This window comes from Micropterus dolomieu, linkage group LG13 (genome assembly GCF_021292245.1).
Source record: "Micropterus dolomieu isolate WLL.071019.BEF.003 ecotype Adirondacks linkage group LG13, ASM2129224v1, whole genome shotgun sequence".
NCBI lineage: Eukaryota > Metazoa > Chordata > Actinopteri > Centrarchiformes > Centrarchidae > Micropterus > Micropterus dolomieu.
The window spans coordinates 21,235,320-21,254,411 of record NC_060162.1 but is presented as its reverse complement, the minus strand read 5'-3'; the positions used below and the strand labels follow the sequence as shown (position 1 = coordinate 21,254,411).

The 19,092-nt window shown below is 39.7% G+C and overlaps 1 protein-coding gene across 8 annotated transcripts in view; it reads right to left on the bottom strand.

Annotated features, from left to right (window-relative positions):
- Nucleotides 1–19,092, bottom strand: part of cntfr (ciliary neurotrophic factor receptor) — a 262,439-nt gene that overhangs the window by 7,419 nt on the left and 235,928 nt on the right. For all 8 annotated transcript variants that reach the window (XM_046067328.1, XM_046067327.1, XM_046067324.1 and 5 more), the window contains 2 exons: nucleotides 5,388–5,456; nucleotides 4,911–5,031 (listed from right to left, as the gene is read on the bottom strand). In XM_046067328.1, the coding sequence (XP_045923284.1) occupies nucleotides 4,911–5,031; nucleotides 5,388–5,456 (190 nt within the window). The remainder of the gene's footprint in view (nucleotides 1–4,910; nucleotides 5,032–5,387; nucleotides 5,457–19,092) is intronic.

Below are 19,092 nucleotides of genomic sequence, written 5' to 3'. Positions count from 1 at the left end.
ATGGAGAAATGGAGTATCGATCAATGGGAACGACAACCCTGAAGTCACTTTATTGATATTAAGATAGCAGCTGTAGCTGCACACAGTCGCTACACGGATTTAACATCTGTAAAGAAGGACAGAAACGGAGATACATACAAAGTAGTAAGGTGAGAGTAACTCTCACCTTACTACTTTCAGTGAGTGATCTATAGAGAGAGGAGTGAGGGGAAAGGGGAAAGATAAAGGCAGAAAAGGAGAACAAAACACCTAGAGAGGCAAAGAGAACAGGACAAGGAGAGAGGAAAGGGAAGCAGAGAAGCCGCAGCTGGATCGAGAAGAGGCATGAGGAGAATCCCAATAACCTCCTGTTCTTTCCCTGAGAACAAGAATAATACACTGTGTACTGAATCAGTGTTTGTGTGTGTGTGTGTATACACTGCATGCTCTCAGAGGGAGGTACTGTGTATTTGTGTGTGGCACTGTTTATACCTGTCTGTGTGTGAGGGAGTGTTAAGACAGGCTGTATGTTCTGTGTATGCTGTTTAGCATGCGTTTGTGTGTTTCTAGGCACGGGTGAGGCTCAATCAGTGTTGACTGCGTGATGATGAGCGTGCAGTGCTGCTCTTGACCAACAGGAGTCACTGTCACACTGTATACCTGTTGAGAAATGTCAATGGACAGGCAGAGAGAGAGAAAGACAGGTCGAAAGGCAGAAATGTTTCTTAGAAAGATTTTAATTTGGGTTCATATTGTCAGTAAGTCAACATTTTAGGAAAGTTCTTCCCTTCTTTGCCCTGCTTGATGTAAAATTCATGTTGCACAGTTGATAAATAAGCAGCTTTCTCGACTTTATCAATATGTTGACATGTAGAGCTGTAGGTTTTGATTCAGGACTGAGGGGGGCAAAAGGAAGTTTGGGTTTGCTCAACCATAATGCTTTCCAATGATAAGCCCTGATCAGTGTATGTAAACTCTGAACCAGCTGAGCACTGCACAACAACCTCAATGTGGCCTTTGAGGCAAAATCTAGGTAAAAAAAGTCTTAAGTTTGTCAAGCCTGTGTTGGTGTGAGTGCACGCCAACCAACGAAGGTGACGTAGATGAGTGTATCAGCATTTTATCATGTGGAATATTAAAGGAATAATTGGACATTTTGTTAACACTTTCTTGCCAAGAGTTGGATGAGAAGATCGAGACCACTCACATGTGTCCGTTCAATATGAAGCTACAGCCAGCAGCCTGTTAACTTAGCAAAAACATTGGAAACAGAGGGAAACAGCTAGCCTGGCTCTGTCCGAAGGTAGCAAAATTGGCCTTGTTTGTTTAATCAGTACAAAATCAGTAGCTGCCAAGTAGCAGTCTTATACAGGGTTTATCTGCCAGACTATTTCTCAACTGGGTGCTATTACACCCTAGAGTCTTGTTGTCGTTGTGAGGTTGCCAGGCACTCCAGGAAGCCATTGCTCTGGCCTGAGAAATAGTCCGGCACTGTAAATGCTCTGTAAAACCAGATTAGATGAATCAGATTAAACATATGGCAAGAAAGTGAAGTGTATTTCCCAGCTGGACAGTAAGAGGACACTGTTTTAGTAAATAAGGAGATTTCCGTGGAAATAACACCCCTGTTGATATAGTGTATATTAGATTGTGTGCTGTTATCCAAGGCTTTTTCTTTTCAATATTCTGTTAAGGCTATTTTATTGTCATTTATCCTCATTTCATCCTCTTTGGATGCCTGTGCACAAACATGTTTTCTTGGTCAGGTGTACTGACTGGCCTACAAGCATACTGTAGCACATTCTGCAGGTCTCTGACATTGTGGTATTGTATAATGCAATGATGATGGGCAACAGAAGCAACAGTATGTAAATCTTTAGTGTAGCAGATACGCTGTGTGTCTAGACTTTATGCAGTGTTCAGGTTTTGTTCATGTTGGAGGTTAGATTTGGGCTGTTAGTCAATATCAAGCTTCTTCTTTGTGGTGATTCCTTTGGACATATGTTTGGTGGCTTTTAATGTTTGACATATTGATACTAGAACTGCACACGTTGATGTTTGACCTCAGATTTACATGCAAGATACATATTTCAGTCAAGAGCTGTAACAAGTCCAGCGAGGAATTTTATTAATTCTAATTGTTCTCCTCAAATTTGACCTCTGCAGGAAATTCAAAGAGCAATTAAATTTTTGCTAACTTCCAGTGGTTGAAGGTCTCAGATTGTTGCAAGGATGCAGAAGTGTACTTAAAGTGTGTCATTGCACTGTGACATCACTATAGGATGCGGTTACAGAGCACACATATCACAACGTGTAAAGAGGTGAGCTTCAACCACTTGCACACACAAAAACCACCTCTTTATGCAGTGTTTCTTGCAACTGTTTTTTGAATTTTATGATAAAATATTCACCAGCTTATACAACTGGTGATGGTGCAGATGAACACTCCCTACAGTTGCAAGATCAGTGTAAATTGGCCAATCACACTTCAAAACTTGTCCAGTCACAGAGTCACATCAGCATTCAAAATCGGTCTTGACATTTGTGCTTTGCTATTCCAGCGTGGTCGGAGAGATGTGGCCATAAGCGTTTTCAGACCAGGAATGGATGTCCTATTGTTCAGGGATCATCAGCGCGTTGAGAGATTTCGATTTGACAAGAGGGCCCTCCTTGATCTCTGCCACATGCTGAAGGCATGCGGAATAGATAATTCCCAGAGATGGTTTTTGTCCTTGTGTGTGTGAGTATGTGCCACACAAGTGACACACTAAATATAATATTCCATGTTGAATTATAATTTCTCATGCATGTAAAAAGCCTAGAAAGTGTAAAGTGTAGTTATAATTTAAGTGAGCCAAACTGAGGGTGTAGGAGAGACGTGAGCATTTTTCAAAAGATGGCACGGTTTTTCCCTGAGGCGATGTTCAGGCGCTCAGGTTGATGTGTGTCGATTTGTCTGGAGGCTGCTGGATCTTATAGCTTAAGCTCCGATAAAAGTTCAAGGCTATCAAACGCTTATAGTGTACTCAATTTAATGATAAAGAAAGTTATTAGCTAAACTTAATTTCATACCTAAGCGGTTCAGGAAATTTACTGTGCGACAGCCGTGGGCACAAAGAACAATGTTGAAAACATTATGGGAGTACTTTTTTATTTAATCATCACAAAGATTTCTCCAACTGATGGACTACAAGACTGATTAAAACCAAACAGCATTTTGGAAATACTATACTTATACTATACTACATATATACAGTCACACTGTAAGCCCTGCTCTACCTCTGTCATTCTCTCTTTGCATATTTGGGGAATTAATGAGTATTATTAACAACTCGTGACAAGCCATTTCAATTCATTATAGGCTACTGTTAGATACTTAATAACAAAACATCATGTTCCATACATTCTGGGTATTATTCAACTTATTAAATATTAACTTTGTTTGAAGTGAAGTTATAATGGGAGTCAATGAGAAATCTTCAACCTCTTCCCACTCATTCATACATTCACATATAAACTCAATTCAAACTTTGTTCAAAAACATCCAGAACTCTTGGGAATTTCTGCCAATAATTCAACTTTAAAATCGCTTTCATACTTTTTACACAATCACAGTTCAAAATTCATGCAATTTTCAGAACTTCTGAGAATTTTGGCATTTGTGTGTGGGGCGGTATGTTCACAGCTGTGTGGGTGACATCGCTATAGCGCGGAGGAGCTGTGAAATCCTCTAAAAATCTTCTGTTAAACATATACATCAAAACGTACGAATCAAACAGACTCACACAGCTGGCAACCGTCTGCTTCAAAGTGACAGCAGTGCCGCATAGACTTTCATTTTAACTGAGACTGGAATTTTCAGGAGGGAGGGAGAAACGGGGACATTTCTAACCTGCTGAAATTCACACACTACACACAAAATCTCACACAGCCCCTTCAGTGGGGTTTCCACTCTCTTAGGTTATCTTAACTTAGACGATAAGAGTTCCAGTCTTTCACTTAGAAGCAGGAGTACGAGAGGTGCGCCTCAGCTAAAATCTCTATGAAATTAACAGAGCCTGGAATCACAAAGCAGTTACCGTCACCAGGGTTGGAAATTAGCACCCGCCACTACACAAAATCACCCACATTAGATGGGTGCTGATTGTGCTGCCGGCTGACTGTAGCGCAACATTCTTAACACGATGAACTATTCATAAAGTCAGCCTAACATTTGATCGTGTGGTCAGTTATAGTTGACTAACGTATGTAACGTGCCACCGTAGGAACAGCGGTTACATAACCTTCTAAACAAATAAAAAAAAGCCTATTGCTTAAATATTGTAGATCTTGTTTTATTACTTTTCACATGCTGTTACACACTGCTGGTTACAAACATTGAGTGGCTGGCAGATTTTGGAATCCACCAGCCATAGTGGCAGATATACAAAAAAGTTAATTTCCAACCCTGCCATCACCATGGCAACTTTTTATTGCAGTTGGGAACACACACCTGATTGAGATGAGCTAATTAGTCCAGTTTGACACACAGACACAAAAGGCAAACATTAATAATCCTATCAGCAATGATTCTGAGGTCATATTAACAGTGTTTTCCCTGCAGTTATAGGGGTTAGGTGGTGAGGCCCAAAACTGCTTGGGTGCTGTGCCATGAATGTAAAATCATTGTGGAGGGCATCAAAAGTCAGTCAGACATTTTTGTATGTATTGTATGACACATACAACAACATGATAAACACAAGATAAACCGGTGTGGAGTGGATGGTGTTTTCGGAAATCTGAATGTGCAGCTCAGACAGTACAGGTCCAAACACTGATAACTTTTGAATCTAAATTTTAAACCTATGCATTGCTGACTTAACTCACCAACTCTGTAACAGACCCTTACGGAAGAATAAAAGGAAAAGGCTTTAAGTGAGGCTGTAACCTACCGGTAGGAAAGTCAACTTCAGTTGTGGAAGTGATCGGCAGAGGATCTTCAATCCAGGGTGTAGCGTGGACAGCAACGCTCCAGTCACTCCATGTTCCAATCTCTGTGTCCTTGGCAGCCACCTGATGAATAGTAGAAAGAAGTTAGAAAGTAGTCCGTTTATATATATTATAAAATATATAAATATTTTGGTAAGCTAATATGAAATCAAAAGGCATATTTACTGTATATTTTTAGTTCATCAGATAAACTTTGATAACTTGGTGGAAAGGAAACCCTTTACAAGAGGATCTATTGATTTTGTTGGTTTTGTAAAAAGTTTTACGTTTGTTAACCGTTTGTTTCTCAATTTTGAGGCTACAGTTTTACCAAATAATTGTTCGCGAATGCTTTTGTAGATAATACAGAATTAGACATTGATTGCATTGCAAGTCTTAAACTGTAAGTCAGGTAGAAATGGCAAGACAGGAGATGTTACCTGGATGATGTATTCCTTCCCAGCATAGGCATCCGTGATGATGTGGGAGGTGCTGTCAGACAGCTCCACCTAAACATCCAATAAAAGAGAAGCAGGTGATCAGTTTGGATCAGGGAGCAGCACACTTGAGTAAAATTAATTGAGTTACACTAAGATAACTTAAAAGTAAAGTCTATTTTATTCTTGGAATATATTAACAAAGCTACCTTATTTGGGGGTAAAATGATATACGTGCGGCTGTTATAGACTTTTCATGTTATTGACTAAATGGATCATATTTTGATAGTGAAACGAGTCATTTCGCGTGGGTTGTGACGCTCAAATATAGTGATCCACTGGAGGTTTTAGGAATGAAACTGACATTTTTGAAGCTATCTGAATGGGTTCTGTGGTCCTAGCAATATGAAATCTTCCAAAATTATGAATTATTCCCAGCTAGAAAAGTCAGTTATGAGGTCCTATTTCAACTTTGGGTCTCAAAGTCCTAACCTTCTACCCATAAATGATGTGCTCAGTATAGCACAAGCCTGAGTCTTTAATGTTTTATGGTGGATAGATTCTGATACAGAGTGCAATTTATATTTAGTGCTCATTTATTTACAGCTCACTTTTCATCATTATTTTGTGCATAGGTCAAGTCTGTTGCTTTATCCTCACAGTGTTTTACATTTCAGTGTTGAATTGATTGAACCTCGATGCCCCTGCAGCCTCACCACTCCACACATACCAACACTGAGACTCGCATGCAAAATACCAGAAGTGTATTTGATGATTATACCAAAAAGCTTTGGAATCAATGCCACATAATTTTATATCACAATATAATGCATGCCAACATTTGAAAGCTTTTTGTGCACACTTTAATTTTCAGAGCGCAACAGAGAATGAACTAAATGTTTGAGTCACTGGCTGAGAGAATGATTTGCTGCTGCTCTGTAATTTACGGTTGGTGGTGTGTGTGTGTGCGCGCGTGTTTGTTTGCCTTTGGCCTGTGTCTGACAGACTGAAGGAAAAATAGAGAGAAGGAAGGCACTGCCTTTTCTACTCCTGAAGTCAACTTAAATGATTTAGTGACATGCCTATTGCCTTATGCAATCTACCAGTGCAACCACATCACACATCTAGGTGATTCAGGCTGAATCTAGAGCTGGAAGTTATTTGAAATAATTTACTGTACTAACATTACAAGTAGTTTATTTATTTGTGTTGGCTATACAATACATCATACACTGATTACTCAAATTTGGTATTAAGCAGTGTATTTACTACATTTCCCTTTTGTTAATACATTTTCAAACACAACAGAACTACAGAACAGCAGTACTCTTTTCTTCTTGATAATAAATTGGTGATTCATTGTGTTCTTGATAATCTGAAATTGTTGGTGCGGGTGAGACGATTTACCTGACATTATCCTAATAACTCTCCCTAAATCACAGACCGATCTGAGTTCATTGTTAGTCTGTATATGTCACTATGCACACAAATGCAACCTGCGCTGATATACTGTCAACACAAAAACACAGTGTGTATACTGTAGTTAAAAGCTAAGGGCAGGCACAATAAGCTTTAGCTTCTGCCTGCACCTGGTCATCTATAGTGTTTATGTTTTGAATGATTTGATTGAATGATCTGTAAATGACCAAACCGAAATAAATGAAATGAAAAGCCTTTAAGCTGGAGTGATGTGGGCCAACAGGGCTTTATAAGAAAAGAACCACTCAGTGGTAGCTCAGTTGGCAGCTTTTACTGTATTCCTTTGAGTATCTGGAGGTTCAGAGGTTCCCCAAGGTTTAAAAGAAGTGGATAACATAATTTTTATTAACTTTTTTTTTTCAGTAGCCTGAGACTTGACATTTGTTCTTCTCATTTGTCATTGTCTTTTGACAACTACCAGCTCATAGGATACAGTCAATTTTACAACCTCCACACGCCTCGAGACTTTTTTGCGGGCTTTGACCATTGTTTAGTTATGATAATACTGTGCCCACAAAGTTAATTGCTGAGATCTAAGAACAGTGCAAAACGGCTAGAAACAAGCAGTCAGATGATCAAACAGGTTGTAAACAAGCTGGCAGTTTAGCCAGATTTTCAAAACTACTTATAAGTAAAAATAAAACTAAGAGTGAGTGAGAAAGCACCTGTAATGGCCTTAATAACCCCCAGTAAACAAACATGCTGCACAAGCACAGTAATGTTGAAACAGGAATGTACAACTGATGGTTTGAGTAATACTTTTACTGTTCATCTTTGATTTCTGATGGAGATGATAGGCAAAACTACAAAAAATAAGACCTACAGTATATTGTAATAAAACTGAATTTAAAGAATTGTCCTCATAATAAATATTCTTGATATCTCCAGGGCTGTTCAGAGCAGTCTTGTGATTTGATCAAAAAACCGTCACACCACCATCTAATCTTTGCCAACCACCAGCCGTAACCAAGCCTCCAAATGGAGTTTCCCTTTTAGTTCTTCAGGATGTGCAAATCCAGAGTTGATCTGACAAATAACTCCCTTGTACATCCCCAGCTTCCTCTGTCTTCCTGTAATTTCTCTCTCCCTACTCGCCCTCTGTTTGTTGACCCCTCTGTTTTCAACTTTGCCTTAAACTTCACTGCCTCTCTCTATCGGCTCTAAGTCTTTGTCTCTCGCCCCCTCTCCCTGTGTTTGGAAGGAAATTCAGGCTTTATCTGACTAGCCGAGCGCTACATTTACAAGCTTAATTTCATTAGTGGAATGCAACAACAATGTCTTCCAAGCATGTGTGCGTGTTCCATGTTCGTGTTGAGTGTGTGGATATGCTTTAGTGTGTATATATATATATATATATATATAGTGTGTACGTACGTGTGTGTTAACAGACGTGTGTACAGCCTTTGAGGCAAAATCTTCCACTGTTTATATGTAGTCCAACCAGCGTATCCAAGCACAGCTTCTATCAGCATTTCTTCCTCACTCCAATATGTATGTGGGTGTTCTTGTGTGTGTGTTTGCATACTAATGTTTATGGTGTGAAAGCTTGTGAAAGTTCAGTCATACACATACATTTGTTTGATTCTGTGTGTTCCTGTAAATCTGTGCATTGCCTTTCTATTTTGTGTGCGTGTGTTTCTGTGTGTGAATGTGCTTGGATTTGATATGAATGTAAAAAAGAAAACACACGCACAACATGTTGGAAAAGTTTGTTTACATTCATGTCAGTACATGTCTGAACTGGTGCTTGTGTGTGTGCGTGTGCGTGTGAGTGTTCATGCACACATGTATGTGAGTGTGTGTGGAGGAGTGTATGGAGTAAACAGCTTGCAGATAAACATTTCCAGAGAGATGGATGTGCTGCTGCGTTGCCAAGTGGCTAAACAGGGTGCAGCGAAAGCAGCACTTAATATCACATACTAGAGGGATAGAGGGGGGAGGTAGTGAGAACGCTGAAGGGAAGAGGAGAGATGGATAGATAGATGGAAGGAGGAGATGCATTTTGGAGAGGGTGTTGCTATTGCTGCCAAAAAAAACACAGATCATTCACAATGCAAGACCAAGCCTGCGTGTTGTGTAAATGGTGGTGAAGTGATGTACTATATTACTTGTTGCTCTGTTTGTGTGTGTGTGTGTGTGTGTGTGTGTATTTATGTTACACATGTGTCTGCAGCACTGACATGTTGTATGCTAAGCTGTTCAGAGCTGCAAAGAAGAAAAGACTTTTGCAGTGTTCATAAAAAGTGTGACTCATCCAAACACACACACAACACATTGCCACTCCTAACACCCAAATATTTACCATACCATAATCATGTCCCATTGACTCAGTGTAAATATACTAAACCCAAGATATAATATGATAATGATTATAATAAAGACTCTACTCAAATGGGTTGACCACAAAATGGTTCTATTTTGAAAGTAATAATCACTAAATGTCCTCACAGTGGGGAAATATCCTCATTTCATGCATGAACACTATATGCCTGTTCATTGTAAACAGCATATGTGAGCATGAATGTTTGAACACAAGATCCCTGCTTGTTGTCATTATTGCAGGGACGTACAGACAAGCAGCATACATGAATTTTCTAACCCCTCTGAACATGCATGACAATGCTAATTCATTGTTGCTTCCTACCTAAACCAAAGTTCAACAGCTTTACAGTAAAAAAAAAACCAAACACACAGGGGAAGCGCGCGGGTTTTGTTTCAACATTGGAGGGGACACATATTAAGCGAGTGTTAAACACCTCATTTCCTGCATTCTGGGAATTTGTTCTGCACCAAATGCTGCCCTTTCTGCATCAATTTATGGTGGAAACACAAAATTGAAACGGCAGGTGACAATTCAAAATATAAAAATATAATGGAATATAATTCAGTAAGGCTCTCAAGCATTCTGGATTGCTTTCAAACATGTATTCTCCTGTGGCTCATCTTTTCTCATGTAATATCATCCCTGCTGAGTCATGATTTAGTCTTCCCTCCTCTTGTGTTTTAGGTTTGGGGAAGTAACCACTTTAAATGTGCATGTGGCACCTTTTCAAATCAATAATCTATGAATTATCTCCTAACTTTGTGCACATTCAAAATCAACATATATACAAACATCTGTTCTGTCTGACATTTTGAGAACAAAGTCGTAGCCTAATGAGAAGTCATAGGCTAATCATTTTCAAAAACCTACCTGCCCTATACTCTGCTGTGCAATGCGTTAATGCTCTGCTGATGTGGTAATATCCCCTTCAGACTGTTTGACAGACACAGAACCCCGTTTAGGACTGTACTGGATGAGACAAGTGTACTGCTCTTCATTGGAGGTGGAAAACCAAAACAAACTGAAAACACTTACTAAATGTCAACACATATCCACACAAATGTTAACTGTGCCACCTCCGATTAAGTGCAGCTCACAGCCGCTTCAGTGGGAAGCATCCTGGAACAGAGACACAGTCCCAAACAGAGCAAAGGTGTCTCTAAGTGAGGGGGACACAGACATGTCCCTACCACTCCAACCTAATTCTTAACCCTTGACTGCAGCTGTTGAATAAACATTGTACTTGGCTCATGATTTAACAACTGCTATCAAATTTAGCCAGCAAGCTGCTCTGAGTTAGGGCAACAACATTACCAAAGCAATTCTGATCAACCAGCTAGCTGCTGCCGCTGTAAGTAAACACAGTAGAGTACACAGACACAGTAACCAAACCTCTCCCTTTATTTAGCTTAACAAGGCTGCACATGCTACCAGGCTAGCCAGCTAGCTAGTAAGGTTGTGTTGAGAGTTTTTTTCTTATTTCAAAGTGAAGAGACAGTGTTAACGGCAGCAGCAAACGCTGGCAAAAAACTAGTATATCTCTGTGATTACTCTAGCCCACACGAGTTAGCTAACAATGCTAACACTTGATCATTTGATGCTGAGTAATAAATCAATACCCGCCTAGCTAGTTAGCAAGCTTGGTAGGTGGTATTATTGTTAAGACAAATAAATAAAAGATTATGTCAGTGTGTCTGCGTACTGTGTTTATTTACAGCAGCTATATAGTTAATTCAGAATAACTTTGGCATTGCTGTGCTAACTGGTTAACTGTCATAGCAGCTGTTAAGATAAAGAGACAGATGTAATGAGTGAATAATGTGAATGGCAGAATGGTGAGAGGGCAGTGAAAAGTGGCATGAAATAAAAACAAACTTAAAAAAAAAAGTTTTTTTTGTGAAATAAAAACTCTGTATGAAAGTAAGAATAACATTTCACAATAATGAGCTTAATTCTTTCTTAAATTAGTTTATTTTAAAATGTTTTACACAATTTCTTCACCTCATAATTTATTTTATTACTATTTATTTTATACTGAACACCCTGAGGCTCCATAAGAGTGATGCTTTGTTCATCACATATCCACTCTGATATGTGCAAAGGAGTCACAACAGATGTTCTCTCCAAACTGTGCTGCTCAGTGCATTCCAGGTGTTGTGAAGAAGTGTCATGTTGCCTCAACTACTTTTAGCTTATTATTTCCATAGACTGTCTTTTGGCATGTACAAGCAAAGGATCTGTGGGAGGTCAGCCATGACAGTAAGGTCAAGAGAGCAACAGTTCTCTGCGTCAGTGAACTTCATATGGAAAATAAATGTCAATATACTGTGGACTATATATATCTTGACACAATATATAACGTATATCTACAAGCTTCATGTACCGTATATAAACCAAGCGGGAAGCTTCTGGTCAGCAAACTGATGCGAACGTGGAACCTGCATTCTATTGAACGGCCACTAGGGGGCGACTCTTCTAGCTGCAAAAAGAAGTCTGTCTCTATTAGAAATAATGATAAAATGATCCTACTTCTCAGCTGAATAATTACCTCAGTAAACACTTTCCTAATGAGTTTATGGTTTCAATTGCCAGGCCAGAGTGACTCATATCCACGGCACTGTGTAAAGTTAACCAGCGCCGTTGAAAAAGCTTATTAGGAGTTGACTGTTCACTTTCTCTGGTGAGTACATTTAGTTTAAGACTGTTGTTCGCTAGACAAAATGGTCAGCCCTGTTAAAATGACAGTTAACGTGAATTACAGATGCACCTAGCTTAGCTAGCAACAATGGCTTATTTCAAAATATTCTGATGCAGGGGCCAAGATAGAACATTTAACAAGAAAAAAACCCAAACACACACCACTTAACGCTAGAATACAGACACACATGCACACACTCCCCAAGAGCCTCTACACAAATCCAGACAATGTGAGGGGCAGAGAGAGGAGATGTGAACATTCCTTAGGGATTGCATAAGGAACTGGGAGAAAAAGAACTGACCCTTTACTTTTCACACATCTTTTTTTTCCTTTTTCCCCTCCTTTCCTTTTTTTCCCTCTCTGTCTCTCTCTTTTGTCTCATGCCCCCTTACACCTTTGTCTTGTACCTTCTTTAATTGTTCCACCCCTCATCTGGCTTGCAGCATTTTCTATCTTGTACGTTTATTGTTGCAAAAACCTCAAATAACTTTCCTACTGGAATCAATAAAGTTTCATCTCATCTTATCTGCTATAGACATACATTTACAGTGATGTTGTGGAGATAAAAAGAAAGGAATGCACTCCAAGTGACACAGTTGACTGATTATCCAGGTCATACTAGGGGTCCAATAAGTCCAATAAAATTATGTTAAATGATTTAATTATAGCTAGCATCAGGGGAATAATATTTGCTATCATATATAGACACATATGTTATGGCATAAAGAACCAATGTGTAGGTGGATGTGGAAAGGACAATGAAATAAGCACAACAGTAGGGAGTACTGAGGAAAAACATATAAAGAAAGACACATAAAGAAAGACACTAGAAGACGGAGAAGAGGGGAAAATGAAGAGGCTGAGAAAAGAGAGAAAAAAACAGAGATGCAAAAAAAAGACAAAAAAAAAAGCAAAAGACAGAAGGAAAAGCAGAGAGAGGGAGACATAGACAGAATTGGCGTCGATGGTCAGATCTAATCCAGTGAGCATGTCTGTTGTCCTGGAAAGGAAACCCAATTATATGGCACTTCCACTGGCCTGATGGCGCTCTCTGTGTGTATGTGTGTGTGCGCACTGAGAAGGTTGGTCTCATTAGGTTGACTGACAGCTCCCATTTTTCCGCCGCACATTCCTCCCATTTGAGAACACACTCACACACACACACATGCATTCACGCACGGAAACGCCAAATACAGGGGTAATTTCTCAGACAGTATTTCCCTCTGTGAAGCCCAAATCGCCACAGCAGCAATTACTCTAAAAGGAAGCTAAACCCTCCAGCCGATCGAAAATCCCGAACTAGACCTTGCGCCCTTAAAAACCTTGCGTTAGCTTCAACAACACAGCAGTGGAGGTGTCGCCACATTAGCTCTGGTGGTTTAGGCTGTCATGCCGGCATATCAAAAAAGTCAAACATGAACACGTCATGAAAGATAACATTTGAATCTGAATTCTTCTTCCTGAGCTGTAAAACAGCTCTTGTCATGTTCCAACATGTTTTTCTCGGCTCTTTCTGGAGATACATGAAGAAATGAAACTTATTTTACCTTATTTAATCAAAACTTAATATACTGTACCATATACCATGTTATCTCATCTCCCTTTCATTCAGCCACTTCTAACAGTTGGTAAAAAAAAACACTAAAATTCTGTACCTGTAGCCTCCCCCATGAACCTGCACAGGTTAAGTGGGTATAGATAATGCAATGGATGAATTTTCACTGCCTTGCTGAGGGACACTTTAACATGCAGTTAGGAGGAACTAGGGTTCAACAACAAGCCCTACCCTATACCATGACTCGACCTGAGATACTGTCACCCTGCCAATGCATCATTTTATGATAATTTAGCTCTGGCAATGCCGTTTAAAAGAAAAAAAGGTCTGTTTGCTTGGCTGTATACAATTATTATACATACAGTCTGTAATTTGATGTAGAGATTTTATTTGGATCAACTGATTAAATGTGGTCTAACTTTTAAAGCTTTGAATGTATAACAAAGCCTGACATCCAGGACTTCTAAGTGGCTGTTAAATCGTGTGCTGGTTTGTCAGATAATCAAACCCACAAGACAAAAGACAAATAGCATTAATTGTTATAGATGCTACAGTGAAATAGGTTGTCAGTTCTGACAAAGCTGGAGAAATGAAAGATGATGAAATCCAATGAGAACAGCAAGCTACAGCACATTGAGCACTGTATAATATTCGTACTGCTGCTCAGTAAGTTCACAATAGTTATTTCTGCTCAACACTCAGCTGCCTGCTTATGTGAATCATTTGTTAGAAAGCCTCAAATTGAATCACCCGTCTCTCACTCAAATCACCAGATGGACATTTTTAAAAAAGTTTTTACAAATTTTTCAAAAATGCCTCAAAAAAGGCAATCTTTGGATGCTATTTGAACTTTTTAAAGATAACCTATGCTGACAATTTTTCCTAGGCAGACAACCAATGCATTTTGCCCATCCAGGCAAGTTTATGATGGTATAAACCTGCCTAGTTCAAGTACAAGTAAAAGCAACTTGCAGATGATGAAACTTGCTTAAATTAGCAATTCAATACAACATGGTTAGGCTTGCAGGGACTATTTTTAAAATTACTTACTTGCTGTGTTCACGTTCAAGCTTTGGTGACTTCCATGTTTTATTTGGTGACTGCAATGTTCATTCTATCAAAACTTTATTGGCTGTGAGACACAAGCCCCCAAGATGAGGTCCATACAGTGTATCTGTGTGTCCTGACATCTCAGGGAAGATTAGCGAGTGTGTATGGCAGCCCAAGGATTGACATAGTGATATAGAAATCAATAGAGGCAAAGGAGAGGGCAGTGGCACCATTCATCTTCATTCACCTCTCCATAGTGAAACCTCCAAAGCACAACACATTGTTGGGAAAAATCCCAACTGCAATCTCGGGAACACACACTTTCTTTGATGGGTGATATATATGAGACCTGTTTATATATTAGTGTTTAACAGAAAGAGCAGCTCCCGCCATTTAGGTCTTGTTTTCTGTCTGTCTTTTTATATTTTCCTCTACTGTCTTTGCCCCCTTTTCTTATTCTCTTGAAGGTTTTGTTTTTACTTCCCTTATGGCTAATAGAATGAAAACAAAAATCTGATTTATATCAAAGGATGTACTGTATATTTTTATGCTTATTAGATTCTGTCAGAAATGAACAAAAAGCTAACACACTGCACAGTGTAAGCCCATAACAGATCTACAGTATGTAGCTCTGTGTGTTTGTGTAAATGTAAATAATACTATTCGAAATTAATGTATTTTGACAGCAGAGCTAAATGATGATGACTTTCATATGTGACAGGATTGAATCTGTCCTCTGGGTGTGTGTGTGTGTGTGTGTGTGTGTGTGTGTGTGTGTGTGTGTGTGTGTGTGTGTGTGTGTGTGTGTGTGTGTTAGAAGGATGGGGTTTGATAAATGATCTGTCTGAGGCAGTGTCCTTTAGATGGGATGTTTTCCCCAAACAAGGTCTAAACATTTATCATGTGCGCCCATAGATACAAATGGGTGGCTGGAGGGACGGATGGTTAGATAGCTGGCTTAATGCATGGATGGAAGGATGGATGGGTGATGGTAAAACCGTGGATTGCTGAGAGAGGGAAAAGTGGTGTCTAGTGGCAGAGTGGCATGAGGTGGTGAAATGGAAACAAGGAGGTAGGACTGGTAAGGAGACGCGGGGTGTGTGTGAAAAGGAGCGAATCAGAGGCACTGTGTAGCTTTCATGACGTTCAGTGTCAGACTGAGTTGCATAAACTCTTGTTCAGTGTCAGCCTTATGCTTTTCCGTTGCCATGATAATGGTGTCGCTCAAAAACACCCACACAACAACGAAAACTCAGACAAATAAAAGGAGCACGCATGGAAAATTTCCCACTCACATGCACAATCACATACAAACAGTATATCTATGTAAATCTATTTGGCATCACACACACATACACACACACACACACACACACACACACACACACAGCTCGGAGCTCACAAGCTGATTTTCTTGCGGGATGAGAGTAACTTCTGGCAAACATACAGAGACCATTTTGACATGGATAGAGAGAGACATACAGTGCATTGGTAGTAGAAGACAAGAGTGACAGTAAATTGAAGGAATACTGATGAAGGAAAGACAACAAGAGGAGAGAGAAAAAAAGAGGGAAAAAAGATGAGGTGGGGGAGAATAAGTGAGACGGATGGGAGAGGGGGGATGACGGATGTCAGACATAAGGACAACGGAGAATAAAATGTGGGATAAATAAATTAATGAAAGGCTAAACTGGGTTGGCCAAGCGGACGCAGATTAAAGGAAGAAGTCCACCTCCCTTATCTGTTTCTCTTCTCATGTCTCTTATATCATGAATATTTCAACGTTTGTACTTTACAGCCCCCTATCGTATTTGTACAGTCTGCCATTTCATATCATATATATACAGTGGGGTACTGTGTATGCATTGCAAAAAAACTCCAACAATCTCCTCAAGTCATTTTTGGCTGATAAACCGATATAACGACTAAAACTTCTTCCAGCGTAGAGACATTATTTCAGTATATGTGCAATACAAATCAATATTTTCCCACAAATTAGTACTAGTATCCTAAAAACAAGAAACAAACAGGTTGAAATTGTCTTCCTGCTCAGGCAGACTGTTTCCCTGTTGAGAATTTCCAGCTGACTTTTAGGACTTGATGAGATGGAGAGTTATTGTAGTGTGCTATTTGTGCACGTGTTAAATATCTGTTAATATAATATGGATACACTTTGTGTGTTTCCACATGTACACACTTGCACTGGATAGATGTATATTAATCTTTGTAATTAGGATCACAAGAATCTGTATGCGTGAGCGTGTTTGTGCGTACCAGAATTTAAGAGTGTATATGCACGTGCCTGTGCTCATTTCTGTCTGTTTTATGGGGGTTTCTGTGCATGAGAGTATCTGCATGGAAAAATGCATGTGTTTTCATTCGAGTGGAGTTCAGCGTCATTCCCAAAGGGCGATTACAGCCTAGCAGATGCAGTTTCTTACCACAGAGAGAATATTGAGCAATGTGAAATTGTTCTTATCACAGTTACTGGACCATTGCTTTAATTGTAGTGAGAGTTTTGAGTTCAAGTCTCAGTGAAGGGAGCATGAGGGTGGGATGGAAACAGCACAAGGCCATGGGAAACAATAATTCACCGATCATTTACAGCCATACAGATGTATTTTCATGTGGTGATTCTTTTGCATCTCTATGACACAGACATAATGTGAAGTTCAAAGTAAAGTGTCATGCAGAGATTCCCTGGGAAGAAAAAACAGCCTCCCTACTAAATGACAGGAGACTGGCCCACTATGTAATGTTTTAGACCAAGCTGCATCCTAAAGGAAAGACATCATCGTCTTTATAGAAGGGATGATCAGGGTAGGCAAGGACCAGACTTGCCTTTTGAATTACTCACTTGAGAACAAAGTGTGTTGCATCATTTAATTTGCTTCAATTGAAACCTGTAGCATGCACCTGACTAAAAACTGAAATAGTAATGGTATGGTGGACGGCAGGGTCTGAAATTAGCACCCGCCACATGCTGGTGAATTGTTGGCAGTGACAGGTAAAATAGTATCCGCCACTTTGGCAGACAGGGAAAACACACAACAAAAAGACATGTGCAAAGGTTAGCTTAATGTGGCACGCGCCACGTCACACACAACACACACACACACACACACACACGCACACACACAACCACCAGTCAGCTCAGGGAATATCTATGTCGGTGTTTCAGACCAACCAGTCCATCCAGAGTGACAGCTGGTTAGATTGCCAGCTGCGCGCTGGCCGGATGATGGGAGGTAACTCCGGTGTTGTCGGAGAATGTATGTTTGATGCAAGAGGCATCACTTGGTTTTATTTTTGTTGGCAAGCTTTTGCATTAAAACTTGAAAGTATGTTTTGTTTGCATGCTGGGATCCAGAAGAGCAGTTTTTTGTTGATATGGATTCTTGTGGAGATTTTAACAGAGAGAAGGAGTCATTCATTGGTGGTTGAACTGTGTTTTGTATTGAGCTCTGAACTTTGTCTTTCTTGTCATCTTTTGGTACCTTTGAACTACTTGAGTGATTGTTAAGAAAGGTGGGGTGATTGTCATGGAGTGAAATGCATAGGTCCTTTGTGCACACAAACATGCATTAAGTGTTTTTTGTGTAAGACTGACAAAATAAACCCTTCAGACCAGGACGTGCCTATCTGAGGAGCAAATGTGATAAATGTCCACTTTTCAGGAGTATTGATGCATGTGGGAAATAACACATTGGTGTATCATGATGAGTAGATGTATATCAACAAGCAGTGGTGTGTGTCAAGATGCCAGCGTCGAGTCTAAAAATACCATACTTGGCACCAATACAAAAAGTAGGAACCAATTCAACAATGCACATCTGAAAGCAATATATTAGTCTTGAAAAGAAGAGGTTCTGGTGTACCTTATTTGCAAATACACAATGCCCATGTCTATGTTAATTGCTTTCTTTCTTTTATCTGATCATATTTGGTGCTTTAAGGACAAAAAATCGAATTTCACATTAAGTCTGGATGTTTTTTTCTATGCCTCGCAGTATGTCAATTTGCAAATCATTCAGTGACTCAATGTGAGGTCATGTCAGTTACTTGCAGGTAAAAATCTATGTTGCACTACTCTCATGGTTGTATTCCTAAAGTCTGTCCCTCTCTTTATTTCTAACTATTTCTTGACTTAATACACTGCTCAAAAAAATAAAGGGAACACTAAAATAACACATCCCGGATCTGAATGAATGAAATAATCTCATTAAATACTCCTTTCTTTACATAGTTGGATGTGCTGACAACAAAATCACACAAAAATTATCAATGTAAATCAAATTTATCAACCCATGGAGGTCTGGATTTGGAGTCACACTCAAAATCAAAGTGGAAAACCACACTACAGGCCGATCCATCTTTGATGTAATGTCCTTAAAACAAGTCATTTGGCTCAGTAGTGTGTGTGGCCTCCACGTGCCTGCATGACCTCCCTACAACGCCTGGGCATGCTCCTGATGAGGTGGCGGATGGTCGCCAACTCCTGGACTGTCTGTGGTGCAACGTGGCGTTGGTGGATGGAGCGAGACATGATGTCCCAGATGTGCTCAATTGGATTCAGGTCTGGGGAACAGGCGGGCCAGTCCAT